Below are 26,397 nucleotides of genomic sequence, written 5' to 3'. Positions count from 1 at the left end.
GCTCAACATTTGAAATCTGGACCCATAGTCCTCAGTCTTCTGCCTCAAATTACTCCCCCCCCCCATAAGATTCACAGCAGCTGTGTTTGTTTCCAGAACTATCCCCCACTTAACCCCACTTGGGGGTGAGGGGTGCGGAACCAGATCCCTCACCCTCTATAGCAGGGTTCCAGCAGTCTCAAGGGAAGACCAGCTGAGATGCAGACCGCATAGCTGCTGGGGCTCTAGATGTTGCTATACTGGGCACCAGTTGAGGCCTGGACACCCAGGTGTCTCCGAGGGGTTGGGCAAACTGGGAGAGAGGATGGAGGCTGGGAAAAGGAGAGGTAGCACCTGAGCAGGAAGCCTGAGAAGAAGAGGTGGGTTTCAGGCTGGGCCATCCCTTATCCTACCCTATCTATTGGCCCAGGCTCCCCAAAACGGGGCTCCCAGTGTGAGGTGCTGGACCCCACGACTCTGGGCTGCATGTTTGGGTTGAGGGTGTGCTGCACATCCAGGGGAGGGGCATCTGTTTCCCGCAGAGCCGTCACAAGTGAGTGAGGAACCTGGAGCGTGAAGAGCCCCCGAGGGTGGGGGCCCAGGCGTCGGGGTAGCCAAGTCCTTACTCACCCATCCGTGGGTCCATCCACGCAATCAACAAACCATCCCAGCTCCTCCGGAACCCAGCCATTCATTTATGTTCGAGTTAAAACTCCCGTCTCCCGCCCTGCCGGGCGTGGCTCAGCCGTCGAGCATCCGCCTGGGGTCTGGAGGTGGAGGTTCGGTTCCGTCGGGGCGCAGGCCCGGGAGGCGGGCTCGGTCCCAGCAGGGGGCGCGCGTGCGGGAGGCAGCCGGCCAACGAGTCTCATCTTCGATGTTTCTCTCGCCCCCTTCCTCTCTCTCAAGTCAATAAAGACATATTTTTTTAAAAAATCCCCTCTCCAGTTCCCCTTCATACCGCGGTGCCGGCCCGTCGGGGGGCAGAACTCGGCTCACGTCGGGACCAATCGTCTACCGCCCGGGCCCCGCCCCTAAACCCGGGCGCGGGTGCCCACGGCCCCAGCACCCCTAGTCCCGGGAGGGCCCTCAGCGTGAAAGTCCGCCGCTGCCGTCACCGTGGCGACAACTGCGACGCCCAGCTCTGCACCCCGGAAAGCCGCGGCGGAGCCCGTCACCATGGCAACGCCCTCCGCGGCTCCAGACCCCGAGGCCACGCGCTTCCCGGGACGGCCGGGCGCGCCCCGCCCCCGAAACCCGCGGGACGTCCACTGCGAGTGCGCCGGGCCCAGGCCTGTCTTCGTGGAGGGGCTCGGAGGGCGCTGGGGCTCCCTTCGCCCTCCCCTTTCCCCTTTGCTTCAAGAGGGGGCCCCGCTTCTCTGATTGTTTTCCTCGATCACCCCGTCACCCATTCAACAGACATTTGCGTAGGTGCCGGGCACCTTGGGATGAGTGAAACAGTACAATTTCAGTGCAACTTTCTCACTTCGTTCCTCTCCGGGTCCTCGGGCGCGCGCGGCTCCCTCCCGCCTCCGTCCGTTTCTTCCCAAGCGCCCCGTCACCCCCGAAACCGATGATTCCGGGAGGGCCCGAGGCCGAGGCGGGCACCCCCGGACCGGAAACCACGGCGAGGGCGTGGGGTAGCCCGCCGGCCGGGACGCGCGGGCCCGAGGCTCCGGAGGCGGCGCCGCCCCCCGGGAAGGCGCGTGCAGCTCGCGGGGCCGCCGCGGCCGCGCCTGGGCCCCGACGCCCGGCGCGCCCCCCGGTTCCCTCCCAGGCGCCGGGCCGCCCCCGTGCCCTCGGAGGCGCCGAGGCGCAGCCAGGCGCGGAGGGCGAGCGCGGCGCCGGAGCCCGTGGGCGCCGGAGGTCCGACCCGCGCCCCCGCCCAGCTCGGGGCGGCGCGGGGAGCGGCTGGCTTCCTGGAGCCCACGGGGCAGTGGGCCGAGGGCGGCCGCTCGGCCCCGGCGTTCTCGCGTTGGGATTTCTGACAGCGCCACGTCTCTCTCACCTTGGAAAGTGGTACCGCCAGTCACCGCAGCGCAAGCCTGTCCCCCTTCCCTCACCTTACACCCAGCCAGCTCCGAATCTGTCGCGTCCGCCTCCCGCAGGCCGCGGCGCCGGCTCGCGGCTCCCCGCTCTCTCCTGCGAGGCCGGGCCGCCACCTAGTGCCTGGGCTCTGGACTAGCTGCCCAGCCGGCTCCCTCCTCAGTAATCCTGTCGACAGAAATCTGACCTATTCCTCTGCCGAAACCCCTTTGTCAGAGGTTTCCACTGCCCAGGTGCTCCAGGGGCGCAGTCTGCGCCCCCATCATTGCTTGTTGATTTGTCTCCCCCGTTAAGACTGTGTACTCTGCGAAGACAGTGTGAACAATATCAGCGGAGTCCCTTGAAAATGCCCTGGAGCTGCCATGCCAGAGAAACTGCACATCTTAGGCCTCAAACGTTTGGATGTTAAAACGGGGCAAAATAACCCTTGCACTGCACCTAAGCAACCTTGTTTCCCAAAGAAATGTTTGCAAAGATAACAAGAAAGCAGTTACTATGACTGCTAGACTGAAAATTAAAAAACATTGTTCAGAATTAATATCACTGTTTCCTGCATCAATAGAAATGCTCTCTTTCTATGGATGTAAGTGTTCCCCTTGCCTTTCTCATAAATACCATCGCCTTTGTCTCTTAAGTGGAACACTATTGGGGTTTCTGCCTGAATCAGTGCTTTCAGAATAACTATTCTTACTGATCTCAAAGAAACGCTTGTATCTTACTTTGGAAGGCTTATCTTTAGGTTGGCAGCAGGGACTTTGTGCAATGTTGTGTCCCCAACACCTGATGCAGTGATTCAAATGTTGTTGAATAAATATGAAAGAATGTTCCCTTCTCATTCCCCTGTTGCTGGGCCCCTGCCAGGATGTTAGGTTCCAGAGTGCCAGAGTGGCCGTGGGTGAGAACATTCTGTCCCTCTGGCTGTTTTGGCACCAATTTCTACCCCAAATGGGTGTTGCCCCTCTCCTTCCTCTTGGCCAACTTCTCTTCCACTAATATAAGCCCATACTGGAGGCTGGTGGGCAGTGATGCATTTTATGGCAGGCCTTGCACATAGCCGGAGTCTGGGGTCCCTGGGCCTCCACAGCACCCCTCAAGCTCTGTACATGGTCCTCTTAATAGTGCTGGTCATGATGAGCTTGGTGTTTGGTAAGTGGCTCAAAGGGATCAGAAGGGTCTCCTGGACTGCTGGATAGAGAAACCCATGGACACCAGGTGTCTGGGTATATCTGCCCGGGCAGGAGGAAAGATGGGATGAGTGGGCTTGGTGGGATAATGCCTGGGTACTGAAAATGGCCTGCTGTTCACTCGGAGGGAGATGTCTAGTGATGCCCCAGGGTTGTCTCACTCAACAGCAATGACCTGAATGGAGATTCTGAAGGGAACCCATTCAAATCTGAGGGCAGCACAGAATAGGGAGGGTTTGGGGAACATTCTAAGACGATAGCACAAGGATCCATAGGGTAGAACGAGGCAGCCTGATAGCCTCCTCACTTGGCTGCAAAGCACCATCTCATAGAAGCAGGATTCAAAATGTTTGTTCAGCACCTGCCTCACAACAAATACTCTGCTGGGTCTGGGGACTCGTTAATCTGTGGTCTTGGCCAGGGACCAGAGGAAGAGGGAGATGTACAGTCAGCCCTCCATACACGTAGGTTGCACATCCCTGGATTCAACTGAGGATGGGGAAAATTTTTTTTAAGTGATCTTGTTGCTGATGTGCACCATGTAGTTAGGCCTGTGACAGCTGTGTCTGTACTGAACATGTGCAGGCTTTTCCTGTGTCCATCATTCCCTAAACAATACAATGTAACCACTACATATACAGCATTTATAGTGCATTAGGTATGACAAATAATCTAGAGATGGCTTAAAGTATTTGTGAGGACGTGTGTAGGTTATATGCAAACAGTACATCATTTTACATAAGGGACTGAACACTCAGATTTTCATATCAATTTGGAACCAATCCCCTGTGGATACCAAGGGACAACTATATATGCAGGTAGTTGGGAGGGCTTTGGTGGACAAAGTTTAATATGAGTCTGTCCTGTGACAGGACCACCAAACAAAGAATGTGGCCCTGGGCTGCTTGAAGCAGAGATTCTTCCTGTCCTGTGATGATGCATCTTGTTTTTACTTCTGTTTTTAAAAGAATACGTTTTTATTGATTTGAGAGAGAGAGAGAGAAACATGGATTGGCTGCCTCCTGCATGTGCCAAACTGGGGCAATGGAGCCCAAAACCGGGAACCAAACCAGCGACCTTTTTGTGCCTGGGATGACACTCAACCAACTGAGCCACACTGGCCAGGGCTTGGTTTTACTTCTGCACATTACAGATTAAGAAAGCATATTTAAAAGAGAATCCAGGAGTGGAGGCTGTGGGGACTATGAAACCAAGTCCCAGAGGATGAACTGTCTGCCCAAAGCTGAATGGGCTGCCTTCACCTAACCTTTGGATTTACAGGCTTGCATAACGCTAGGCGTATACTAGTCCCTCAGAAGCATGTTGAGTGAGTGAGTGAGTGAGTGAGTGAGTGAATGAATGAATGAATGAATGAATTCCTCATTTCAGGAAGTATGAGAGCAGAGAATGGAAGTTTTTTTTGTTTGTTTTTTAAAAATATATCTTTATTGATTCCAGAGAGAGGAAAGGAGAGGGAGAGAGAGAGATAGAAACACCAATGATGGGAGAGTCACTGATTGAGCCCACAACCGGGGCCCCGACCGGGAATCGAACCCCGATCGGCTGGATCCTAGGTCGACACTCAACCACTGAGCCACGCCCGGCCGGGCGAGAATGGAAGTTTTTAATGAGTACTAAAGCTTCTGGTGGAAGGTTAAGCCAGATAGTTTCAAAGAATTAGTGATTTTATGGTTTTCTGAGATGGGGGAGGGGGCAATGGGGCTGACCTGGAAAATAGGCAGGCGGAGGTGTGGGGTCAGTGCTTGTCTGTGTTCTAGGTAAACTTGATCCTGTCCGTGAAGAGCCCTTTTATCCAATTGAGTTCCCCCAATACCTGCGCTGCTATCGGTGCCTGTTGGAGACCAAGGAACTGGGGTGCCTTTTGGGATCTGACATCTGCCTGACCTCTGCTGGCAGCAGCTGTATAACTCTCTTCATTAGGAACAGTAAGGTGCCTTCTGTCTGTCTTGGGCCAAGAACTGAATCTCTACATTTCCTAAGCCCAAACTCTCAGATGCTGTCCCATCACTGCCTCCCTTTCCTTCCGAGCCATTCCGTCTCCAGCACCCCTGCCTGGCTCTCAGCCCACAGCTGCCTGGCTTCCGCCCTTCGCAGGCGCCAGCCTTGCAGGGACCCTGGAGATCCCTAGCTCCTCTGGCCTTTCCTCAGGCTGCCTTCTCCCCTCTCAGCGGTAGTTCCTGCCAGCGCCTCTCTTCTCTTACCCCTTCCACTACCTCTCCCTGTCTCCTTTATCGAGTCTTGCCTCTTTCTCCTCGACCCTTGGTGGTTCATGTTCACCGAAATGCAGGCCTTAGCTATCTTCCCAGTCACTCTCCCAGGGGCACTGATCTGCCTCCTTGGCTCCCGCCAGCACCATGTACTGCTTCCGGCTGAATCTGAGTGTCTGGCCACACCACCAGGTCAAACTGCCCTCTGGACCCCTCCCCTCACATTCAACTTGCCAAAAATGGACTCTGTCCCATTGTTCTTCATGCTTGCTCTTCTCCCAGCCCTTCACGTTCTTAAAAGTTAAAAACCACTAAAACACCCTATGTGCCAGGCACTGTTCTAAGCACTTACAGCCCTCTGAAGTGTTTTACAGACGAAGAAACAGAGGCACAAAAAGGCCGATACCTGTCCAAGTCTCCTAGGGGCTGAGTCACAACTTGTGGTGGCTGCAGAGATGGCCCTCAACTACCACAGCACGGAGCTGCCTTTATTCAGATCGTTTCAAGTACACTTTTCAAATAACTGCACAGACATGGTTCAATATTGCAGTATTCAAGGGGGTCAGAGAAAAGTCTCCCTCCCACTCCTGCCCAGTCCACCCAGCTCCCATGCATGAAAACAAAATTCACTCTTCTGAAAGCCTTGCCCCTTTCTGTGGTCTGTACTGGACATTCCACTCTACACTTTCCCTCTTTCCCCACAGACAGCAGCAGGCCCCTGTGAACACTGCCCTGCACTCGCTGTTTAAACTTAACAGTTACGGGAACCTAACGTTTCCATATCCGTTTGTGAACAGCTTCCTTGCTCCACGGATGCGCTGCACAGTACTCCCTGCGCAAGCGTCAGAGCCCACCTGTCATCCTGCTGCCGACGGCCGCAGGTCACTTCCGCTCTTACTCTCTGAAGCAGGGCAGCGGCGAACCTCCCTGGGCCTGGCCACGAAGGTTTTTCACCCTCCAATATACAGGGGTGGGCAAAGTAGGTTAATAATAATAATAAATAATACAATAATTAACAAACAAATAATACAAGAATAAACTGTTTTGTGTACTCACAATCTACTTTTGCCCACCCTGTATATAATAGCAGCAGACACCTCTTCTCTTACCTTCTACTCATAAAATACACGAACACCTCCTCTCTGCAGCCCGACCCCCAATACATCGCCCAGCTTGTTCTCACATGGTGCTGCCCAAAGTGTGGGCTCTCCCTCCTGCATTCCACAAGCCTTAACGCAGCATCCTCCAACTATCACTCTCTCTTTCCACCAACTTTCCATAGGGATCTTCTGTCTGAGTTCCCGGCTGCTGACTCCTTGGCACTCCCAGCCCTGTTCCAGGAGCCTTTGCGTTCTGGGGTGAGGGGAAGGGTGTGGGGCAGTGGTAAGTCCATATGGAGTGAAGGGAAGGGGGGGTTGGGGCTCTGCTGTGACCTCTGTATGGTTTGCAGGTAGTGGCTCTGACATCATGGTAAGTGACTGTCGCCACAAGGAGCAGATGAGTGACTGCACACATACCCGTACTTCTCCAGTGTTTGGCTTCTGGGTGTTCTCTCGATGCTGTTTCCGGAATTTCTGCAACAAACCACAGAAGAGAACATCCTTCATTTCATAGAACTGCAGAGGCTTTTGGAGTAAAATGCTGCCAGTTTCCAGCCAGCCCCTGATCCCCAACTGGGCGCAGCTAGGACAACTTCCAGTCCCTTCCACCAGCCCTCAGGTTACTGACCCCAGCTCTAGCTGCCTCTTGTTTGACACCCCTCAACACCCCTATTCCCACTCTGCCCCTCCCCAGACATCTCTGGATTGTTCCCTTTAAGTCGTCAGTCTGGCATCTTCCCTCCTCTCTTCTCCCACCTCTGGGCTGCCTCTGCTCTGCTCTGGCCTTCTCCCTTTCTCCCACCACAGGCCTCTCTTGCAAGGTGTTCCTCCAGAATAAATTGGTGTGCAAACTGTATGGTTTGTCTGTCTCTCCTGGTGGAGGTAGGTCATGTCTGCCTGCCCCGTTGTCAGGTAAGGGGCTCCCAGTTCTGCTGAGCTCTGCTCTGGCCGTCTTGGTGTCCGATTCAGCTCTAAGCACAAAAAGGTGAAGAGGAATTGGAAGGGGATACAGTGAAGGCCAAAAGGGCAGTGGGCACCCTTGTTAATGCTCTCAGACCCAGAGCTGTGTGGGAACTGCAGGGGAGGTCCGGGGGGAAGGTGTCGGTGGGAGTGGGCCTGTGAAAGGCCCAGGCCCAGGCCCAGGGAGAAGGGATACTCTGTGGAAGAGATGCTGGGCCTGTGGAGCCCTGGGCTTCCTGATCCCAGGCCAGCTTCCCTCCTCAAGGACCATGGTAAGTCCCTCTTCAATTTTGGCCCTTGAGTTCCTCAGCCTCTGAGGCTATCTTCCAGTGCGAGCCTGTCTTACACTGAAATCAGAGGTCATGGGGAAGAGTGGGCCCAGAAAGAGGGGGACACGCAGGGTCATACCTCTTTGTTCTTCCAATTGCTTTCTGACCTAAAAATGAGTCTTGGTTTCCCACCAGAGCACAGGCCATTAAAGGGGTCATGCGGTGTTAACATGTGCCAAATGTGCACATAAAGAGTATATGCTGCATGATGCCATTTATTACTTATTAATATCCTTATTGATTTGAGAGAGGAAGGGAGAGGGAGAAACATCAATGATGAGAGAGTTGTCATTGACGGACTGCCTCGTGCGTGCGCCCAGCGGGAATTGACCTTGATCTCCTGGGTCCTAGGTCAATGCTCAACCACTGAGCCACGCCCAGCCAGGCATGACTCTTAATTATTGCTTTGAGAACACTTGTTTTCAAAAATGAAATATAAAATTAAAGGCCCCCACCTATGGGGTCCTGGGTACCAGGAACCTAAAAAGAATGGACAGGCAGCTGAACCATCAGTGTTTCTATCATTCTCTCCCTCTCCTTTCTCCGAAAAAGAAAAAAAAAAAACATTAAAAAAAAAAAAGACAGGAAACTTAGGTCCCTTAGCACCAGTTGACTGAAATGCAGACGTAGGCCCTCTGGTTTGTTCCTGAGTTTTCCTGGTTTCGTTTTTCCTCCTCTCACCTGGGTTTAGTTCCTAGGTTTTGTAGGGCATGCTTATGGCTGGGAGGCATCATAATCCTCATGCTTTCATCTCTAGCTCAGCAGCGGGTGGGGTGATGTGCGCCCTGTGGGGCAGGCCATGATGAAGTGACAAAGGCCAGATGGAGTGGGCAGGGCCCTGCAACCATTTGAACCCCTAGCCCAATTAACTTTTCTTAACCTGTCTACACCTGCCCACACTTGATCCTGCCCACATAAACAACATGACACAGACTTAACCCCATCCGTTTATTGTAGCGGGAAATCAGGGGACATAGAGCAGAGCAGGACAGACCCTCTCCCCTTCCTGGGCACCCAGAGCAGGGCAGACCCCCTCTCCTCAGGACCCAGTGACATGAGTGGTGTTAGGGGGCCTGAGACTGGAGCAAGAGATGAGAAAAGGCAGCGGGAGACCAGGCCGGGAGTGGGGGTGGGGGTGGAGGCAGTGAGACAGGGACACCAGGATGCCAAGTGAGGAAATCTGCACAGAAGTCTACCCCTCATCCTCCTTGCTGCAAATCCAGCCTGTCCTGAGGCTTAGGGAGGCACAGGATGGGAGATACAGCCAGAACTAAATAGAGGTGGCAGATGACCAGACCACAGGGGACCGGGAAGATGGGGGTGGAGCACTCAGTCAGAAAAGGGATGAGGGAACCATTGCCTTTCCCAGGTCAGTTCGGACAGGATGTACACTTGAGATTATTTTCTAGGAGGAAGAAGTGCACTCGGTGCACTGGGTTTCTGAGGAGAAACAGGCTGCAACCTGAGAAGGGTAAGGGGTCAGGACCCAGCCCGGGGAAGAACCAAAAGTCCCGAATTGTTGAGGAATAAGTATATGCGGCGCAGGTCGGCAATGGATAAGCCCAGGTTCAAGGGCAGGGCAGCCAGGGGGTCCAGGCCTTCAGCCTCCTCCCCAGTATGGGAGCTGGGGAGGGGCAATGAAAGGTTCAGGGCCTGGTAGAACCGCTGGATCTGGGACTTGAACAGGGGCAGGCCCAGGGCCCTGTCAGGGGGCTCAGGCTGGGAGCTCTGGAGCTGAGGGCTGGACCAGGAGTTGCAGTAATCGTACTGGCAGCATTCAGCGTGGTACCAGTACTCTGAGAAGTAGGTACTATGTTGTTCTTGGCAGCGGTAAGAATGGTACTGTCCACAGCCTCGGATGAAGAAGCGGATCTTGAGATCTAGAGGAGAGGACAGCTAATAACCTGTTGCCTCCCGTAGTCCCCAAATTTGGCACCCCTACCACGAACTCTCCCTATCCCTCACCAGACCCAACTTCCATCCCAGACTCCTTCAGAAGGGGTCAGAAAATTAGCTTAGCTGACCTCCCCCAAACTCCTGACTGAGCCTTCCAGGATCTACCTATCTCCTTCTTGTGCCCCAGGCCCCAAGCAGCCCTCATCTATGAGAAGAGAGGAGATCAAGCAATGGGATGTTCCACCAGCAGCCCCTTTGTGGGTCTTGAACTCGCCATAATAGATGGTGATCACCATGCATGGGGATGAGCTACTGATAGTGCACTTCTCCGAGCCTGAAATGCATCCTACAGAAGGGTCTTCTAAGAGGCAGAGGTGGCAGGTCCGGATGTCATGAACAGGAGCTGAGAAAGAAGACAGAGGGGATGGGAGCACCAGCTCACTCCAAGGTCCCTGCCCTTGAGGGAGCCTGTGCATCTAGGGTCACAGCCCCACCCCCTTCCTGGATTCAGTCACCCCTTCTTTCCTGCCCCTGGGCCCCACTCACCTTTTCCCACTGTGAAGCCCACCACGACCAGCACACCTACAAGCACATGAGCCTTCATTATGGAATTCTGGGGAGAGGGACAGTCCCTGAGGGGTGCCTGGCAACCTTTCCTTCCCATGACCATGCTCCTCAATCCTGAGCTGCAGGCTGGTTTTGACAGACAGTCTGCAATCAGTAGAGAGCTATATTCCTGTCTGGGGGAGAATCTGGGCTGGGCAAGGAAGTTATTAACTTAGCAGGAGGAACAGTGTGTTCTCACCCACAGTGTCTAGTTCCTGAAGGTGGGAGCAGTGGCCAAGACAGGGGCAGTACCTGGGCTTTTATGCAGCGTGCTTCCCAAAGATCTATTCCCGCCCCTCGAGAGTCCATAAATTAATTTCTGTCTCTGGCACCATATGCTCTCCTCCCTCAAAATAGGAAGTCCCTATTATGCTGAAACTCTGGCCAGGAACTCAGCGTCCCAATCCTTTTGAGACGAGCATGTCTCAGCTTCCCCAGCAGGTGGCACACAGGTACCACCCAGTAGCAATTCTGGGCCTTGTCCCTCTTCTCTCCAACTCTTAGTTATTTTTGAACCACTTTCCCTGTAAAGCCAAAACTGATAGTCCCTTACAGTATTAACAGCCATAGATGTCCCCCCAACATACATTTCTTTAGTCTTTGGAATCTGACTTTTTTCTGGGTCTTTTCCTTGGGACTTGGCACACTCCCATACCCAGTCCTAGGAATTCTGCTGGGCACAAATCTGTGCTGGTTTTCAACTTGAGGAGGGTGGGCTAAGCCATGAGGGCCCCTGGCGTCCAGCACACTATACCCTCCCTTCCCTAACCCCAAGCACCAGCAGACCAGCTCATGGCCTTTTCTTCCACTTTATTTCATATTCCCACCACAATAACGACTCCTTTAATTTAAACTAAAAACCATAGAGGGTTGCTGACAAGGGGGCAGCAAAGGAATGGAGGTGTCAAAGACTGAGGGCTGGGGTGGGGAAATCAGCGAATCGTCTTGACTGGGCTCTTGAAGTTGCTGGCGGCTTGGAGCTGCAGCTGGTAGGCCATCGGATGGATCTTGAAACCATAGAGCCTGGGCCAGGACAGAGATCAGAGAGGCAGCAGGTGAGCCCAAAGCAGCTCTGCCAGCAGCCTACATTCCTACCTCCCCACCCCAGCTCCTCCATGGGCCTGCTCAGTGCTTAAGGGAAGTGGTTCTCAACCTCCTCCCCTCAAGAATATTTGGGAATGTATCTTAAATATCCATTAAAACTCAAATTCTAGGCTATGTCTGTATATAGATGTCTGTATCACTACTTGCTTCAATATAAAGCTTAACTCCGCCCCCACAGTAAAGATGATGCTCTAGGAAGATAAACCAGACCTGAAAAAATGACCATGCCCAGCCCTCCCTTCTCTCTAGGGGTCCCGGGCCTTTCCTTTGACCCCTGGTGACTGTCCCTGATCCCCACCTGGGTACAAATTGGTTGGCGGGCCGCTTAGGCCGGTACTCTGGGTGCACCATGAAGAGCATGTGAGGGAAACCAGTGCCGAAGTAGGCGCCGTCCGTGTGGTGGTGCCTCGATGACTTGGGCGTATACACGTCCATGCACTTGGGGCAGTAGAGCTTCACCATGGCCTCACCTGGGATGTCCGAAAGGCCTGGGAGACAGCCAGACTCAGCATGCCTGGCTCCCCTAACCCTGCCCAAACTCATTCCCAAACACGGGCCCCAACTTGCTGAGCCCCTTCCCAGAGGACCTGCCATATGATGTCCTCCTTCTTTCTCTAACACTCACCGATGGGAAGCATTGGCTGGTTCTCACAGTACACACGTGGACAGTAGCCAAAGTCTCCCTGCTGGTATTTTTCCAACTGAGGTGAATAAAATGAAAGCATTGGAGGGTAGACGTGAAGAGACAATCCCTTCCTCTGCCCCCATACTACTCTATCCCCCATCCCTCCAGTCTCTCTCTGGCCCAGACTGGCCTTCAGACTCCTCTGCTTCCTTTCCTCCAGTGAGGGAGGCTGAAGACCATCAGAGCCATTCACTGTTTATTCCCTGAGGAAGATAGAGTCTCTAACAACTTCCTGGTCAAGGTCATACCTCCCTTCCTGAAAACACCCCCTTCGGCACAATCCCCAATCAGGACTGAATTCCCAGGCCCAGGTTCTGAGGCTCTCCCCTTCTGTGTTAAGACTTGACAGGGTTGGAACATGTGACTTCTTGCTGCAGGAACCTGTTTCCTTGACTGCCTCAGGAAGAGTCAAACGGAAGCAGAGAGGCCTCACCATCTGGGCGATGCCACGGTTGGTGAGGATATAGCGGGCGTGGATCAATCCATAAAGCATCTCAGCTGCCTGCTCAATCAGGTCACTCTGGTTGGGGTTGTCTTCCAGCTCTTCATCTGAAACATGGCCCCGGATGAATGCAACCACTTGTCTTACAGCTTTCTTGGGTGCCCTGCCCATCCCCAGGGGCTGCTGGCTACTCAGCACCCACCTTTGAGCCTCACTCCACCCACCATGTGGGCCTCTGACCCAGAAACCTGAGCCTCTGACCCTTCCACCAACCCAAGGCAGCTCTATCTTCTCTTCATACCTCTACAGCCTCTGCCCTCTTTTCTCCCTCCCAACTCCCTGCTCAACACATAAATGCAAAGACGCCAACGCAGAAGATGAAACTCTAGCCTGGAAGGTGCAAGGCAGGAGAAAAAGGCAAAAACTGAGGCCCCTGGGGAAACTGGCATTATGGAATACAGCTGAATTACAGAATCAAAATATAGGCACCAGTGGTATAAATCACTAAACTAGGCAAGAGTCGGATGAACAAAATGAAGCAGGGGTTTTTGGGTTAAGGGAGTCAGAAACCAAGAGGAAATTTAGAAATTCAAGAAGTAGATGAACAGGGATTTGAAGTTTAAAAAAAAAAAAAAAAAAAAGCATAGACACACAAAACCACCCCAAGGGTGCCTCACCAGGCTCCAGGTCCAAGATCATGTCTAGAGCTTGTCGATAGTGAGGCACCTGCTCATTGAGTCCAGTGAGGTTGAATTTGTCCTGAATGTAGTCTTCATCCACCTGTCAGGATGTGGAGGTGAAGAGGGAACTCATAGCAGAATTCTTGGCTTTGACCTGAGCCAGTTGCTCTAACTGATGCCTTATCCTCTGCACAACTGCTTCTATTCCCCACTCCCAACTCAACACAAGTACTTGAGTCTCTATCTCTAGTTCACATACACTACCCTCCCATAAAAACTTTGGCTTTAAAGACAAAACAAAAACTACATACTTTCATTTACTTAATATATATTATGTTTCTTTAATTTTTAAAAAGTTCTTATTTAGAGGGTGAGAGGAAGGGAGAGAGAAACATCGATTTGTTGTTGTACTTATTCATGCACCATTGGTTGCTCACTGTATGTGCCCTGACTGGGGATCGAACCCGGAACCTTGGCATATCAGGACAATGCTCTAAACAACTGAGCTACCTGGCCAGGACCTAAATAGGTTTTTATTGATTTTAGGAAGAGGGAAAGGGGCAGGGGGGAGGAGAGAGAGGGAAACGAGGGAGGGAGGGAGGAAGGAAGAAAATGAGAAAGAAACATCAATTGTCAGCTTCCTGCACATACCCCGACCAGGGATTGAACAGGTAACCTGGGCATGTGCCCTGACCAGGAATCGAACAAGCGACCTTTCAATGCTCAACCGAGCCACACTGGCTTTTCGAGAGAGAGATGCCACCATTACCACTGTACTAATAAAAAAAATACATGTGTGGCTCAGCGGTCAAGCATCAACCTAGGATCCAGGAGCTCCAGGTTCGATTCCCGGTCAAGGCACATGCCCCAGTTGCAGGATCCCCAGTAGGGGCAGCTGATCAATGACTCTCTCATCAATGATGTTTCTGTCTCCCTTCCTCTCTGAAACCAATAAACACATATTTAAAAAATAAAAATAAAATAAAAAGTGAAAAAGACACAGGTTGACTTGTCCAATGTTACACTGCTGGGGGGGGGCTGGGCCCGTCTTCCCACTTCGCAGTAAGTTAGTGGTGGGTTACTGAGGGAACTCTTCCTTGACAGGAACAAGTTTCTATGGAAGTATGTGAGAGAAGTATGTGAAAGCTGAATATGTGGCAGAATGTCTGGCCAGACACTATGTGGAGATAAGGAGGGAGGTTGAGGAGAACTCACTTCACAGAAGAATTCATTGCCACGGAGCCCACAGAACCAGGAAATCCAGGACACCTCCTCTGAGCTGCTCATCTTCACGTCAGCTGGAGAAAGAGTGTCAGTGTAACCCAAGCTCTCCCTCCCTGCCTCTGGTATTCTCCCTCCTCCCACACTTTGCCCTCCAATCTGGGAAGAATCTGGGCCTCCTTTTCTTGAAGAATCCCAGACTCTGGAGCACCTCTCTCCAGCTCCTCTTATTTACACCTCAGCCCCTTTCCTCTGAGATTAGAATTCTTTGGGGTCCCACCAGAAACCGACAGGTCTTGACCTACCAGTCCTGCCCACATCCCCGATGCTTCCGACGGCCAGCCCTGGCTCGGCTCCCTACCCCCGCAGTCTCTGCACGTCCCAGCGCCTCTCTCAAGAATTTCAAGTTTATTCTTTCCAAGCAAGAGCTGGGCCCCTCCTTTTCTCATGGCCTGGGGTTGCCCTAAGGTGCCTTTCGCGGGAGTTCACACATCCCGCCTCCGTCCCTCAAGTCCCTTTCCTTCCTCCCTCAGTGCAAGACCAGGTCACTTCCTTCCCCACCGGCACACCGAGGCGCGGAGACCCCCAGGTGCTGCGCCCAGGGCAGTCGGCGGAGCGACAACTTTAGAAGACTCACCGTCTGGACGGGGGCGGGACCAGGGTGGGGGAGGGGAGTTGCTACTTTCAAGGAACCGCGGCGACGGCTACAGCGCAGGCCGCCGACCGGATCGCGGCAGGCGAAATGGGGAGGGGGAGTGGAAACGGGAGGGTGGGGGGAAGAGGGCAACGCGCAAGCGCCAAGGGTCGGGAGCCGCGGTGGACGCCGGGAGATGGAGTTCCCGATGGGGAGAAACTGGCGAAACCAGGGGAAGGCGAACTACGAATCCCAGGGTGCCTCGCGCCCGACCGTGGTGTCGCGAGGCTCCTGAGGAAAACGCTCGGGGCGGGCCGCAGCAAGGCGCCACCGGAAGCGGAAGCTCAGTACTGCGTCCTGGGCGGGGGAGTCTGGGAAATATTGTTGTGCTATCCGGGGATCTGGGGCCCGAGAGGAGGCGGGGTAAGGGACGAGGCTGGCTGGGTTGCTTCCTGCCGCTCCTCTCACAGCGAGCCCCCGGCCCCGGCGAGCGCCTGCCTAGGGGACTAACCTCATCCCCAGCCAATCCGCCGGCTCCTATCGCTTGGCCAACCCCTTTCCCGAGCCAGGCGCGCACTGGAAACCTCCGACGGGGCCCATGTTTCACCCTGGGGGCCGGCTTCGTGCTGAGGGGCCTGGGCGGGGAGGTGCCGCGCTGAGCTGGGCGGTGTGAGAAGGGGGCGACCCAGTGCGCTAACCTGAGGTGGTGCCAGCCATTCTGCTGCTCGTCCCTTTGCACTTCTCCATTTCCTCTTAGGGCTTGAATGGGGCCTTCTGCGGGCGCTGAGTGCGACCTTCAAACCCTGGTTGGAGTAGTGGTGAGGGGCAACGTGACGTTATTTCATTTCACAGCTCTGGGCACTCCCTAGGTTTCCCTCTGCCTCCCTAGGGCCTTTCTTAACCCAGAGAGTGGTTTCCCAGCTCCAGAAAATGAGCTCAGAGCCGGGGGCCACGTTGAGGGAGGCGAGGGGCATTGTGGGGCGTTATGTAAAAGCTGGACCCCAACTGACAGATCCTCCTCTGTCCTCGAGCTACCTAGGCACGTGGCGCTTTGCGAGAATACTGTTGGAAAGGTTCCAGGGCGGGAAACAACCAGGTGCCTTCTGCACGCCTGCGCCCTTAAGTAATCCTTGTGTGTTTTTTCCCAGCCACGCATGCGTCTTTGAATAGCCTGGTTATTTGATTACCTGAACTCCTTTGCGTAGAGCAGCGCCATTTTGCAGTACCGAAGCTACAAGGCATCATCACAGACTGCAGCCTTCCACAAATCTGCTTCCTGTCAAGTTTTTTGCTTGAGAGGATGACACCCGAAATCCGATCGAGGAAGATTTAAAGGGCCAGGCTGGTTGCTTTTCTTAATTGTACGTATTACAAAGTGATAAGGTAGTATCAGAAAGAGGCTGTTACTATTTATTGTTGATGAGGCCGAGAGTGGGGGTGGAAATCAAGACCTCTGGGCAACTGCTTCATAAAGTTTTGTATTTTTTTAAAAATATATCTTTACTGATTTCAGAGAGAGGAAGGAAAAGGGAGAGAGAAAGAGATAGAAACATCAATGATGAGAGAGTCATTGATTGGCTGCCTCCTGCACGCCCCGGACTGGAGATCGTACCCGCAACCCAGCATGTACCCTGACTGGGAATGGAACCATGATCTCCTGGATCCTAGGCCAATGCTCAACCACTGACCCACACCTGGCAGAGCTGTTTGTCTTTACTAATGGGCATGGTCTGTTATTATAGGGTTCCCTGTTTTTCCACGTGATCTATTGCCCTTAGACCCTGTAGGAATTTAGATTGTGGTGTCACCCTGGGGGTGGGAGAGGTTTTTTGACTCTAAGGTTACTTTCCCTCATCCCAGCAGGTCTCTGGAGTAACCAGAACCACCCAGGAGTTGGCTTGCTGGTCTCCTCTTCCCCTTGCCGGTCTCATTTTCACAGCTCTCCCAAAACCATGTCCAGGCCCTCCCTCATCACCTTCACCCCAGCCACTGACCCCAGCGACCTCTGGAAAGATGGGCAACAACAGTCACAGGCTGAAGAGCTGGAGCCTACTCTGGATGGGGCTGCAGCCAGGGCTTTCTATGAGGCCTTGATTGGAGATGAGGGCAGCACCCCTGAACCTCAGAGATTGCAACCTGAGCCTGCCAGTGAGAGAAAGAGGAAGAAGAGAAGAATGATGAGAAAGGCTGCAGCAGGAGCATCAAGGGGACGTGGACAAAGGAGATCCCTTGAGGCTGAGGACAAGATGACTCATTGGATACTGAGGGCAGCCCAGGAGGGAGACTTGGCAGAACTAAAAAGGCTGTTGGATCCCCATGAGGCCGGGGGAGCTGGAGGAAATATCAATGCTCGGGATGCCTTCTGGTGGACCCCCCTGATGTGTGCTGCCCGAGCAGGCCAGGGGGCCGCTGTGCGCTATCTCCTGGGCCGGGGGGCTGCCTGGGTCGGGGTCTGCGAGCTGGGTGGCAGGGATGCTGCTCAGCTGGCCGAAGAAGCAGGCTTCCCTGAGGTGGCCCGCATAGTCAGAGAGAGCCACGGAGAGACGAGTCCAGAGAACAGGTGAGGGGAAACGTTTGCTCATGCCTATCTTTCAGTGTGTTCTACTCTCCCTAGCCACTCCATACCAGCAAAGAGCTGAAGGGTTCTCTTCCCCATCTCCCAGTATAGATAGATAAGGCAGTGCACTAGAACGGCTATGAACATGAGCTCTGTGGGTTTAAATGCTAATACTACTTGGGCAAGCAACCTAATGTCTATGTGCCTCAGTTTCCTTACCTGAGAAATGGCAATAAGAGCACCTTTCTCATAGGGTTAGGATTAAATGGGTTAGTATATGTCAAGTGCTAGAACTGCTTTCTACATAGTAAGCACTATATAAATATTAGTTACAGCCACTGTATTTCTCCTTCGCACAAGAGCCTTGTGAGGCCAGGTTACCATCTCTTCTTCCAGCTATTCCCCTTTGGTCCTCCATTGCTAAGTGGGGAGGAAGGCAACTTGTTCCTTAGACTGGAAAGACTCTTTCTATCCTTGCCCTCCCCAACCCTTCCCTGCCCTCAATCTTTTCTCTTCTTCCTCTGCAGGTCCCAATCCCCCTCCACCCAGTACTGTGAGACCTGTGATGCCTACTTCCAAGACTCTAACCACCGCACATCTACTGCTCACCTGCTGTCACTGTCCCAGGATCTCCGGACTCCCAATCTGCACTTTGGGATGCCCACCTCCAGCCCAGGCTTCAAGCTGCTGCTTAGAGGGGGCTGGGAGCCTGGAATGGGGCTGGGACCCCAAGGAAGGGGCCGTGTCAACCCCATCCCCACTGTCCTCAAGAGAGATCAGGAAGGATTAGGGTACAGATCAGGGCCCCAACCCCGAGTCACACACTTCCTGGCTCAGGATACCCGGGCAGTAGCGGGGAGAGGGAGAGTCCCTCAGGCAACCACACTGAGCAGGAGGGAGGAGAGAAGGCAGAAGGAGAAGGACAAGGCCTGGGAGCGGAATCTGAGGATGTACATGAACCTTGAGTTTTGACCTTGGCAAGGTCTGACCCTGATCTGCTGCTGAAGTCTGAGCTTGGGCCTCTGACATGGGTACTTTGGCTTACATTTCCTGGGTTCTACTCAAGTCCCAGACACTCAGATTTTTATCAATAGACCCTACCTTTGGGAGAGAGGCTGCGAGTTGTGAAATAAATCAACCATCTCACTTTTTTGTATTTTATTTTTAAAATATGTATTTATTGATTTCAGAGAGAGAAAGAGGGAGAGAGAGAGAGAAACATCGATGAGAGAAACATTGATGGGCTGCCTCCTGCACTCTCCCTACTGGAGATTGAGCCCACAGCCCAGGCATGTACCCTGATGGGGAATAGAACCGGTGACCTCCTGGTGCATGAGAGGATGCTCAACCAACTGAGCCACACTGGTGTGTTTTATTCTCTTTACTGGAAGGTGTAAACAAGTCTGGGGGAAGCCAAACAAGTCTGGGGGCCACATGCAGGGGCCACATGCAAGTGCCACCTGAGCCATAAGGGGCAGCCTCTCCAGGTGGCACATAGGGTCACCTCCCTGCCAGCCTGGTTCACTGTCAGGTCCTAGCCCTTGCCTGGAGCACCCCACCTATTCAAACCCCAGACAGGATCTGCCTAGCTCTATGCAAGTCTCACCTCTGCCAGGGACTGTCCCCCTTACCGTTTCAGCCAAGTGTATGCTATGCTTAGAAAAGGCCTGAGAGTCCGGCCCGGCATGGCTCAGCGGTTGAGTGTCAACCTAGGATCCAGGAGATCGGGGTTCGATTACTGGTCGGGGTTGCGGGCTGCAGCCAATCAATGACTCATCACTGAGGTTTCTATCTCTCTCTCCCTCTCCCTTCCTCTCTATGAAATCAATAAAGATATATTAAAAAAAAAAAAAAAGGCCTAAGAGATATTCCCAACCTTCCAGTTGTTCCCAGCTGCAGGAGGAGAGGGCCATGTGGTCAAACAGTGCACAGTGATAGGGGAAAGCAGGGCAGCCTCACGGGTGATGAGAGTGGGTACGGTCTTGTAGAAAGAGGCCAGTGTGGTGGGAAGGCCTAAGACGATCCAGCCTGTACTGTTAGCCCACTGGCACCAGTACTCTGGCCTCTCAAATCTACACTTGAAGCCAAGGTTCTTATATTTCACTACCTGAATTTCTGAAGGCAGGAAGCACATCCTATTCGTCTATACTTGTTTTTCCCACACCTCCCTCTTCCCCTTGGGCTGCTGGTACCAGGTGCCAGGCAAATGAAACTCAGCTTCAAACCCAGGAAGTAAAATCTGCAGGGAGGGGCAGGGAACAGCTTTCTTTTCCGGAAAAGCCTTTCGTAAGCCAGGGTCACGAAGACGAGCGGTGGAAGGTGGAGAACCCGGCAGGGGGCTAACCGGGTAGGCGAGTTCAGGGCAGCGCTGGTGCCCGCGCGCCCCCTGGGCGACGGAAAAGGGTACTGGGTTAGTGCGCAGACCCCGCGGCCCTGACGTCGGCGGGCGGCGCGCTGGCGGCGCGGGGCGGGCCGTCCGCGGGCCCCTCCCCGCGGGGGCGGGCTCCGTCCCGCCTGGCCGTGCGGCCCTTGGGCAGCTGCTGCTGGGCTCGGCGGCTCCGGCGGCTCCGTGAGGCCGCGGCCCCGACGCCGGGCCCTGGAGGGCCCGCAGCCCACGGCTCCCGGACGCCTGGGGACCCAGACAGGTCCGCTCTTTGCCTCGCGACGGGATCTCCGAGGACGTCTTTGGCCCGACCTTTCTGAGGCCGCGTCTCAGCTGCGCGCCTGGGGCCCATCCGGCGCTCAGTAGGACTCAACCCTAATTCAAGGGATGAACCCGCGGGCTGGCGTCCGCTGGGCACCTTCCCCACCCTCCAGTAGGAGACTTCGTACTCATCTCCCTTAAACCAGCGGTTCAGGACCCTACATCGGGAGCACCGCCCGGGCGACCTTCCTTCCTTCTTGGACGGAGCACCGCCTCTCCAGTTTTGGGGGCACCTTGGGGCGTGGTCTTGGTGAGTGAAACTTGGTGTGCTGCTTGCTGGGAAGGAAACCCGGAAACGCAGGACACTGTCGGGGTGACTCAGACCTTGTCAGATCCTGAGACTTGGAATCTTGTGTGTGTGTGTGTGTGTGTGTGAATGAATTTGGATGTACGTCTGAATTCAGAGGACTCACCAAGCGGGTACCTGCTCTTCTGTGCCTGAACAGACTCTGGCTTCTGAGGAGACCCTCAGCTTCACCTGAGCAGTGCCAGGAAGCGGCCTCAGAATTTGGGGGCTCATTACGCACTCCAACCATGTTCCTGCGACGGCTTGCTGGCTGGCTACCTCGCCCTTGGAGTCCCCGGAAACCCAGGCCTGACATGCCCACCCCAGAACCCCGACGGGTGGACAGCTCCTCTGAGAATTCAGGGAGCGACTGGGACAGTGCCCCAGAGACCATGGGAGATGGGGGGCCACCCCAGAGGAAGGACTCAGGAGCCCGCAGGAGTTCTGGGACTGCTCCACAACCAAGCTGGGAGCCCCAAGTTGAGCAACTGGGGAGCAAAAGAATGGATTCCCTCAAGGGGGGTAAGACTGGCACCAGCACTCAAGAGTCAGGAATACTGCAGGCTGCAGAGGCCATTCCCAAAATGGGATGGGATCCTGTGGACTCCAGGAGATCTGGAGTGTCTCCTGAAGGGGGACTGAGTCCCCCTGGGCCTGAAGCGCCAGTGGAGAAGCCTGGCCGGGGTCAGAAGCTGCTGGGCTGGCTGCAGGGGGAACCAGGTGGGGGAGTAGGGGCTCCCTCGAAGTACCTGGGGGGCCGAGAGGAGTGTCTGCAGATCTCCACCAACCTGACCCTGCACTTGCTGGAGCTGCTGGCATCAGCCCTGCTGGGGCTGTGTTCACGGCCACTGCGGGCAGCCTTGGACACGTTGGGCCTGAGTGGGCCGCTGGGCCTCTGGCTGCATGGGCTGCTGTCCTTCCTGGCTGCCTTGCATGGGCTCCATGCTGTGCTGAGCCTGCTTACTGCTCACCCCCTGCACTTTGCCTGCCTCTTTGGTCTCCTACAGGCCCTCGTGCTGGTTGTCAGCCTCCGGGCGCCCACTGGGGATGAGGAGGCCACTGATTTGCAGGGTGATAAGCTGGAGAGGGAGGGTGAGGAGCAGAGGGGAGAATCAGGAAAGAGGCCGTGACCTCAAAAGTGGGCGTGACCCAGCCCCTCCCCCATTAGTGGGGTGGGAGGAAGGGTGAAGACAGTATGGCCTTTAAAAGGAGAGAAGGGGGCATGGCCAGATTGTAAGCACAGGGACCTCAGGGATGGGGAAGAAACCCCAGAGTATGAGGGCACCATCCCCCCCACACCCACAGGAGAGAACAGCTAGCTGCTCAGGGTGTCTGGGTTTGTGGATAGTGGGGGCATAGCCCTTGAATTCACCAGCTGTTATTACTTTTTGATTTTACATTTCTCCCACCTTCAGTTTTTCCCCCCACCTTCACTTTTTAAAAGCAAAAGCAAAACAAAAGTAGTGGAGGAGAATAAAGACCAAAGGGTCCTCTCTACCTTTCACGACTCCCCAGGGACAGACAACTCTGGCTGGGTAAGAGGGTGCTTGGGAGACCCAAGGGGTCCCTTGGATCTTAGGACATCTAGGGTAGCAAAGGGCTGCTAGGTGGGTGGATTTGGGGTCCAGATGGGGCACACAAGTAACAGAGAGCCTGCAGGGACGATGTGGGTGTTCCTAGGAGCCAGAAGGAGTGGGGATGGGGCAGGTGGTATTGGCAGGAGGGCTGTCTCAGGGGCTGGCAGCCCGGACTGGCAGTGTGGGGAAGCACTGGAGCTTGCAGTCCCCGTGCAGGAGTTAGGGGTTGCTCACTCAGCAATAAATCACTGTGTCACATCAAATCCTAAATATACCACTACAAAAATTGAGTTACTGCCACTCAGTGTCCTTCCTGATGCCGTCCAGCTAGGGGTTAAAATGGTAGAAGATTCAGGGGGAGTTTTGAAATGGGAGTGGGATTGGTGTCTGGAGACAAACCCCAACATGAGATGATAATTGAAAAATCATCTTTATTACTCTTGAAAGGGCGTCTCGCGCTTCTCTTCTCCCCCACCACAATCTTAGCTCCCACCAAATACGTCTGGGGGCACAGATGAAGCCACAGGTCAGTTACTGGATGGCTTGCAGGTCTCTGGTGGGAGGAGGGAGAAAAGAAGAGGGTGGAAAGGAAGGAAATCCAGGGAGCGAAGCAAGGTTGCTAATAATGCATTCCCTCATTCTTCCCGTGTCAAAAAAGGGGTCTCTGAGGCCTATTTCCCTCCGCATCTGACTCTGCCCCTTTATCCACTGCAAACTCGGAAACCTCTCTATTAGCCCACAGCCCATCCTGGCTCCCTCTGGCGCCATCACAACCTGTAACACAAATGGAGGTGTGAACACAGCCACTCTGACAATGTCAGCTTTTGGTCCTGCCCTCTGGTGACATCACTTGAGTCCCTTTCATTCAGCACCTGCAGGAGACTTGATGAGTCCTAGTTCTCTTCTGTGGGACTTTACCCCCTTACCTTGTTTCCTGGGAATCAGTAAGAAGGCCTTGGAGTCCAGGCAGGAGGTCAGGGACTGGAATTCCTCCACACACTTCTTGGGAGGGTGTGGTGAGCGATCTGGAAGGGCACAGCAGGGCCAGGCTCATCAAAGCCTCTACTTAGCAATGCCCCTGGTGAGGATCTCCCGGAAGAACCCAGCCCTTCCTGGAATGGTTCATGGGGCCCAGAGTGAGGGGCTCTCCTACCCCTCCTGTGTTTCCTTCCAACCCATCCTGCCTCGACTCCTCACTCACTGTAGAGGAGGAAGCGCTGGTAGCCCTGGCCTGTCTCCTTCAGCATAATTCCACCTGGGCATGAACTGGAGAAGAGCTTGGTCTTCATGTCGGGGCGACCTGTCAGGATGGGTTGAGGGGAAGTGTGAGGACAGAGATGCAAAACCAAGCAAGCCAGGGGACTTGGGGAGAGGAAGTGCTGGAGAGAACCAACCTTCAGTTCTGAGATCTGTGCTCCCCTCTGTCAGGTGGTAGATCCATTCCCGGGGCACACAGGACCCAGTTTTCCTGCAGAGGTGATGGTGGCAAGGAGGAAAGACTGAGTGACACCCCAACCACACAGTACCAACCTTTATTCTCTTTTATTCCTTCTTGAAGCCAGGGTCACCTTGGATTTCAAACTACCAAGGGATGGTTAGGCCCATCTCTCTCTAGAGGAAAACTAATAGAGCCATTGAACTCAGTGGGCCAAGAACAGTGGATAAGCCAAAGAACACAACTCTGAGGGAAGGTGCTCACATTTTGGGCAGAGACTATTGGTATCTCTGCCTCCTCACCACTCACGTGCGGATGGTAGCACGAAGCTGGAGCTGCATGGGGGCAGAGCCCGCAGCCATGTTGAAGACAATATTGTCCACAGGGTCAAAAGTTGCCAACTCCTCCTTGGTGGAAGCTGCCCCTGCGATAAAATACCACTGGCCCAAGTGGGGCTCTGGGAACTGGAAAGACAACAAGGGGAGCAGAAGAGGGTGGGTCCCACTATAGGATCCATCCAACCTCTTTGTCAGGACAGCAAGACTTAGGGGTGGAGGTACTGGCTGCCTTTTTCCAACTGGGGCTTAGATCCAATGACAGGGAGTCATTAAATGACTTTTCCTCTTTGCCTGCCTCGATAGCCTGAGTAACGCCCCCACCTCCCCAAGTTCTACCATGTCTCCACCTTGATGGCCACAGCACCAATACTTTTTTACTGTCCTTGCTTCTATCATCACAATATTTACATCCTCTTCCTTCCCTTCACAATGTGGCTTCTGGTCATTCTAGGCCACCCACTCAAGTTCCTCAGAGCCCCCCCTGTAAGCTTCCCCCATTCTCAGTCCATACCTCTTTACCATCCACTCCTTGAGTTGTCAGTTGACTGTGCTCAGGGCACTGGTAGATGGAATTAAGGAGAATGCCGTAGAGGTAAAGCAGAACTCCCCAAATTTGGTGAAACATCTTCAGGCAACGGGGAGCTGGTACTCTTCGTGGAGTGGCTGGTGTCTTAACTATTCTCTCCCCCCACTGTCTGCTCAATCCACTCTGCTTCCAGCCCCCTTGCCTTGACCTTTGACCCTTTCACCTGCTAATGAGTAACTTCTGCCTTGTTTTCCAAACATGGATTACTTACAGTGTTTGGCCCTCCCCAGCCCCCCTCTGTTCTAGATGCAGCCACTCACAATACATCCTGGCATGTCCAGGGTTTTTTGGGATTTACCAGGAGAGCTGAGCCCTCCAGGTAGAGCCGGTGGTCTGAGCTGGATATCTGTGTTGTGCAGCATTGAAGAGAAGTAGATTGATTCATTCATTCACTTAGCAAACTGTTTTGAGTCCCAGCTGTTTGCCAGGAATTGGCTAAGCCCTGGGGACATAAAAATAAGACACAGCCCCTGGCCTTGAAGAAGTCAAAGGAAAATTAGCTGTATAAACAAATCATTGCAATGCAACTTGCTAAGTGCTGTAAGACAGGTATGAACCAGGTAGTGGGGAATGGCTGATGAGTGGCTTTTTCTGTTTATAATTAGGGAAACAATATGTACATCATCCAGAAAAGCTCACTGACACACACACAGCTCATTCTCTCAAAGTTTATTACTATGAGTAGGAGACTACATAATCTAGTAGTTAAAGAGGACAGACACTGGTGTTGGCGGAGTGGGTTCAAACTCCACTTATTAATAAAATGATCTCTATGCCTGTTTTTTCATCTATAAAATGAGAAAATCATCAATCTCATAGGTTTAAGAGATAATGCATATAAAGTCCTTTGCAAAGGCCTATACATGGCAAGTCCAAAGTAAATACTCACTGAAATTAATAATGCTTGTTTAGCGATTATTAGTTTCCAGTGCGTAATACATTCTTAAATAATAGGAGGTAAGGCAAGAATTGTCAAGAGGCAGTCATTGGATAGTGCTACCTGGCTGGAGTAGTTAATGAAATGAAAGTTGGTGTGTGTTTTTTAAGTGTGTCTTTACTGATTTCAGAGGAAGGGAGGGAGAGAGAAACATCAATGATGAGAGTCATTATTCAGCTGCCTCCTGCACGCCCCCTAATGGGGATCCGAGCCTGAATGGGGCATGTGCCTTTTCCAGGAATTGAACTGCAGTTTCCTGGATCATAAGTTGATGCTCAACTGCTGAGCCACGCCAGCCTGGGGAAAGGTGGGGCTTTCTTAACCGTATGTAACTCACAGACTGCAAAAAAAAAACCAAAAAACTGTCCAGAGAGGTGAGGCTTAAGACTTAGGGTATATGAGGGTTCATTATACTATTCTACTTTGGGGTATTGTTTGACACTTTTTGAAATAAAACACTAAAAAAGGTACTGAGGCAGTAAAGTATAAATGCGTGACTCAGAGGAGCCTGGTAGGCCTGGATTTGTCAGTTCGCCGGGTGTAATCACTATATAAAGTGCATGTAGCAACTATCTCAGATGTTGAAAGGCTTTTAAACATGACAGTACGTAGAACCCTGACAAAATTGACTGGCACGAACTAAGGGCTCACTCAACAGGTGCGTATCAGAACTCTTAGCTGAAACAGTACTCGGACCTGGGTATAAACAAAGAATCCCAGAAAGGCTGGGCACCGGAGCAGCGGCAGGTATGGCTAGAGGCCTGGGAGCGGAGAGGGGCCGAGGGCGGGGGTGAACGCAGCAGAGGCTTCTGGACCTCGGCCTGCAGAAGCCCTATGGCTATGGCGGTCCCTTCAATTCCCCACGGTCAGTCCTGTGTTTCGGTCG

General features: G+C 53.5%; 6 protein-coding genes across 7 annotated transcripts; 3 read left to right on the top strand and 3 right to left on the bottom strand.

Annotated features, from left to right (window-relative positions):
• The first annotated feature begins 3,047 nt into the window (after positions 1 to 3,047).
• Positions 3,048 to 7,048, top strand: LY6G5C (lymphocyte antigen 6 family member G5C). The gene is made up of 3 exons (XM_016215311.2): positions 3,048 to 3,168; positions 4,985 to 5,152; positions 6,885 to 7,048. Exons 1-3 carry the CDS (start codon positions 3,048 to 3,050, stop codon positions 7,046 to 7,048), a joined length of 453 nt encoding a protein of 150 aa, XP_016070797.2.
• Positions 7,049 to 8,741: 1,693 nt separating this feature from the next.
• On the bottom strand, positions 8,742 to 11,027 carry LY6G5B (lymphocyte antigen 6 family member G5B). Its single transcript, XM_016215379.2, has 3 exons — positions 10,266 to 11,027; positions 9,994 to 10,122; positions 8,742 to 9,703 (listed from the first exon to the last, which is right to left on the bottom strand). Exons 1-3 carry the CDS (start codon positions 10,387 to 10,389, stop codon positions 9,303 to 9,305), a joined length of 654 nt encoding a protein of 217 aa, XP_016070865.1. The 5' UTR covers positions 10,390 to 11,027; the 3' UTR covers positions 8,742 to 9,302.
• A 93-nt stretch (positions 11,028 to 11,120) lies between these two features.
• On the bottom strand, positions 11,121 to 15,202 carry CSNK2B (casein kinase 2 beta). Its single transcript, XM_016215381.2, has 7 exons — positions 15,095 to 15,202; positions 14,452 to 14,534; positions 13,234 to 13,336; positions 12,548 to 12,663; positions 12,055 to 12,130; positions 11,728 to 11,917; positions 11,121 to 11,348 (listed from the first exon to the last, which is right to left on the bottom strand). Exons 2-7 carry the CDS (start codon positions 14,521 to 14,523, stop codon positions 11,258 to 11,260), a joined length of 648 nt encoding a protein of 215 aa, XP_016070867.1. The 5' UTR covers positions 14,524 to 14,534; positions 15,095 to 15,202; the 3' UTR covers positions 11,121 to 11,257.
• Positions 15,203 to 15,479: 277 nt separating this feature from the next.
• On the top strand, positions 15,480 to 19,975 carry GPANK1 (G-patch domain and ankyrin repeats 1). Of its 2 annotated transcripts, none has more exons than XM_016215317.2 (4): positions 15,480 to 15,909; positions 16,240 to 16,452; positions 16,955 to 17,651; positions 18,176 to 19,975. In XM_016215317.2, the coding sequence occupies exons 3-4, from the start codon at positions 17,044 to 17,046 to the stop codon at positions 18,618 to 18,620; spliced, it is 1,053 nt and encodes a 350-aa protein (XP_016070803.2). In that variant the 5' UTR covers positions 15,480 to 15,909; positions 16,240 to 16,452; positions 16,955 to 17,043; the 3' UTR covers positions 18,621 to 19,975. The 2 variants fall into 2 exon arrangements, with proteins under 2 accessions (XP_016070803.2, XP_016070802.2); XM_016215316.2 differs by having other exon boundaries at positions 15,481 to 15,909; positions 16,952 to 17,651.
• Positions 19,976 to 20,212: 237 nt separating this feature from the next.
• C5H6orf47 (chromosome 5 C6orf47 homolog) lies at positions 20,213 to 22,497 on the top strand. The gene is made up of 2 exons (XM_016215319.2): positions 20,213 to 20,602; positions 20,799 to 22,497. Exon 2 carries the CDS (start codon positions 20,887 to 20,889, stop codon positions 21,766 to 21,768), a length of 882 nt encoding a protein of 293 aa, XP_016070805.2. The 5' UTR covers positions 20,213 to 20,602; positions 20,799 to 20,886; the 3' UTR covers positions 21,769 to 22,497.
• Positions 22,498 to 22,864: 367 nt separating this feature from the next.
• Positions 22,865 to 24,613, bottom strand: APOM (apolipoprotein M). The gene is made up of 6 exons (XM_087817223.1): positions 24,500 to 24,613; positions 23,960 to 24,114; positions 23,610 to 23,683; positions 23,417 to 23,515; positions 23,142 to 23,240; positions 22,865 to 22,989 (listed from the first exon to the last, which is right to left on the bottom strand). Exons 1-6 carry the CDS (start codon positions 24,611 to 24,613, stop codon positions 22,865 to 22,867), a joined length of 666 nt encoding a protein of 221 aa, XP_087673349.1.
• Positions 24,614 to 26,397: the final 1,784 nt, after the last annotated feature.

Source organism: Miniopterus natalensis, chromosome 5 (assembly GCF_054644295.1).
Source record: "Miniopterus natalensis isolate mMinNat1 chromosome 5, mMinNat1.hap1, whole genome shotgun sequence".
Classification (NCBI taxonomy): Eukaryota; Metazoa; Chordata; class Mammalia; order Chiroptera; family Miniopteridae; genus Miniopterus; species Miniopterus natalensis.
This window is presented reverse-complemented; position numbering and strand designations above follow the sequence as displayed.

What these genes read in the sequence shown, in the direction of transcription:
- LY6G5C (XM_016215311.2), top strand. Translation starts at nt 3,048, where the DNA reads ATGCATTTTATGGCAGGCCTTGCACATAGCCGGAGTCTGGGGTCCCTG. An exon ending in CATGATGAGCTTGGTGTTTG is followed by an intron (nt 3,169 to 4,984) that starts GTAAGTGGCTCA and finishes TCTGTGTTCTAG; the next exon opens with GTAAACTTGATCCTGTCCGT. An exon ending in AACTCTCTTCATTAGGAACA is followed by an intron (nt 5,153 to 6,884) that starts GTAAGGTGCCTT and finishes TATGGTTTGCAG; the next exon opens with GTAGTGGCTCTGACATCATG.
- LY6G5B (XM_016215379.2), bottom strand. Translation starts at nt 10,389, where the DNA reads ATGGTCATGGGAAGGAAAGGTTGCCAGGCACCCCTCAGGGACTGTCCC. An exon ending in GGGCTTCACAGTGGGAAAAG is followed by an intron (nt 10,123 to 10,265) that starts GTGAGTGGGGCC and finishes CTTCTTTCTCAG; the next exon opens with CTCCTGTTCATGACATCCGG. An exon ending in GGTGATCACCATCTATTATG is followed by an intron (nt 9,704 to 9,993) that starts GCGAGTTCAAGA and finishes CCTCTCCTCTAG; the next exon opens with ATCTCAAGATCCGCTTCTTC.
- CSNK2B (XM_016215381.2), bottom strand. Translation starts at nt 14,523, where the DNA reads ATGAGCAGCTCAGAGGAGGTGTCCTGGATTTCCTGGTTCTGTGGGCTC. An exon ending in ACCGTGGCATCGCCCAGATG is followed by an intron (nt 12,131 to 12,547) that starts GTGAGGCCTCTC and finishes TATTCACCTCAG; the next exon opens with TTGGAAAAATACCAGCAGGG. An exon ending in CCAGCCAATGCTTCCCATCG is followed by an intron (nt 11,918 to 12,054) that starts GTGAGTGTTAGA and finishes GCTGTCTCCCAG; the next exon opens with GCCTTTCGGACATCCCAGGT.
- GPANK1 (XM_016215317.2), top strand. Translation starts at nt 17,044, where the DNA reads ATGTCCAGGCCCTCCCTCATCACCTTCACCCCAGCCACTGACCCCAGC. An exon ending in GAGACGAGTCCAGAGAACAG is followed by an intron (nt 17,652 to 18,175) that starts GTGAGGGGAAAC and finishes CTTCCTCTGCAG; the next exon opens with GTCCCAATCCCCCTCCACCC.
- C5H6orf47 (XM_016215319.2), top strand. Translation starts at nt 20,887, where the DNA reads ATGTTCCTGCGACGGCTTGCTGGCTGGCTACCTCGCCCTTGGAGTCCC.
- APOM (XM_087817223.1), bottom strand. Translation starts at nt 24,613, where the DNA reads ATGTTTCACCAAATTTGGGGAGTTCTGCTTTACCTCTACGGCATTCTC. An exon ending in AAGGAGTGGATGGTAAAGAG is followed by an intron (nt 24,115 to 24,499) that starts GTATGGACTGAG and finishes TTGTCTTTCCAG; the next exon opens with TTCCCAGAGCCCCACTTGGG. An exon ending in ACTGATTCCCAGGAAACAAG is followed by an intron (nt 22,990 to 23,141) that starts GTAAGGGGGTAA and finishes TTTGTGTTACAG; the next exon opens with GTTGTGATGGCGCCAGAGGG.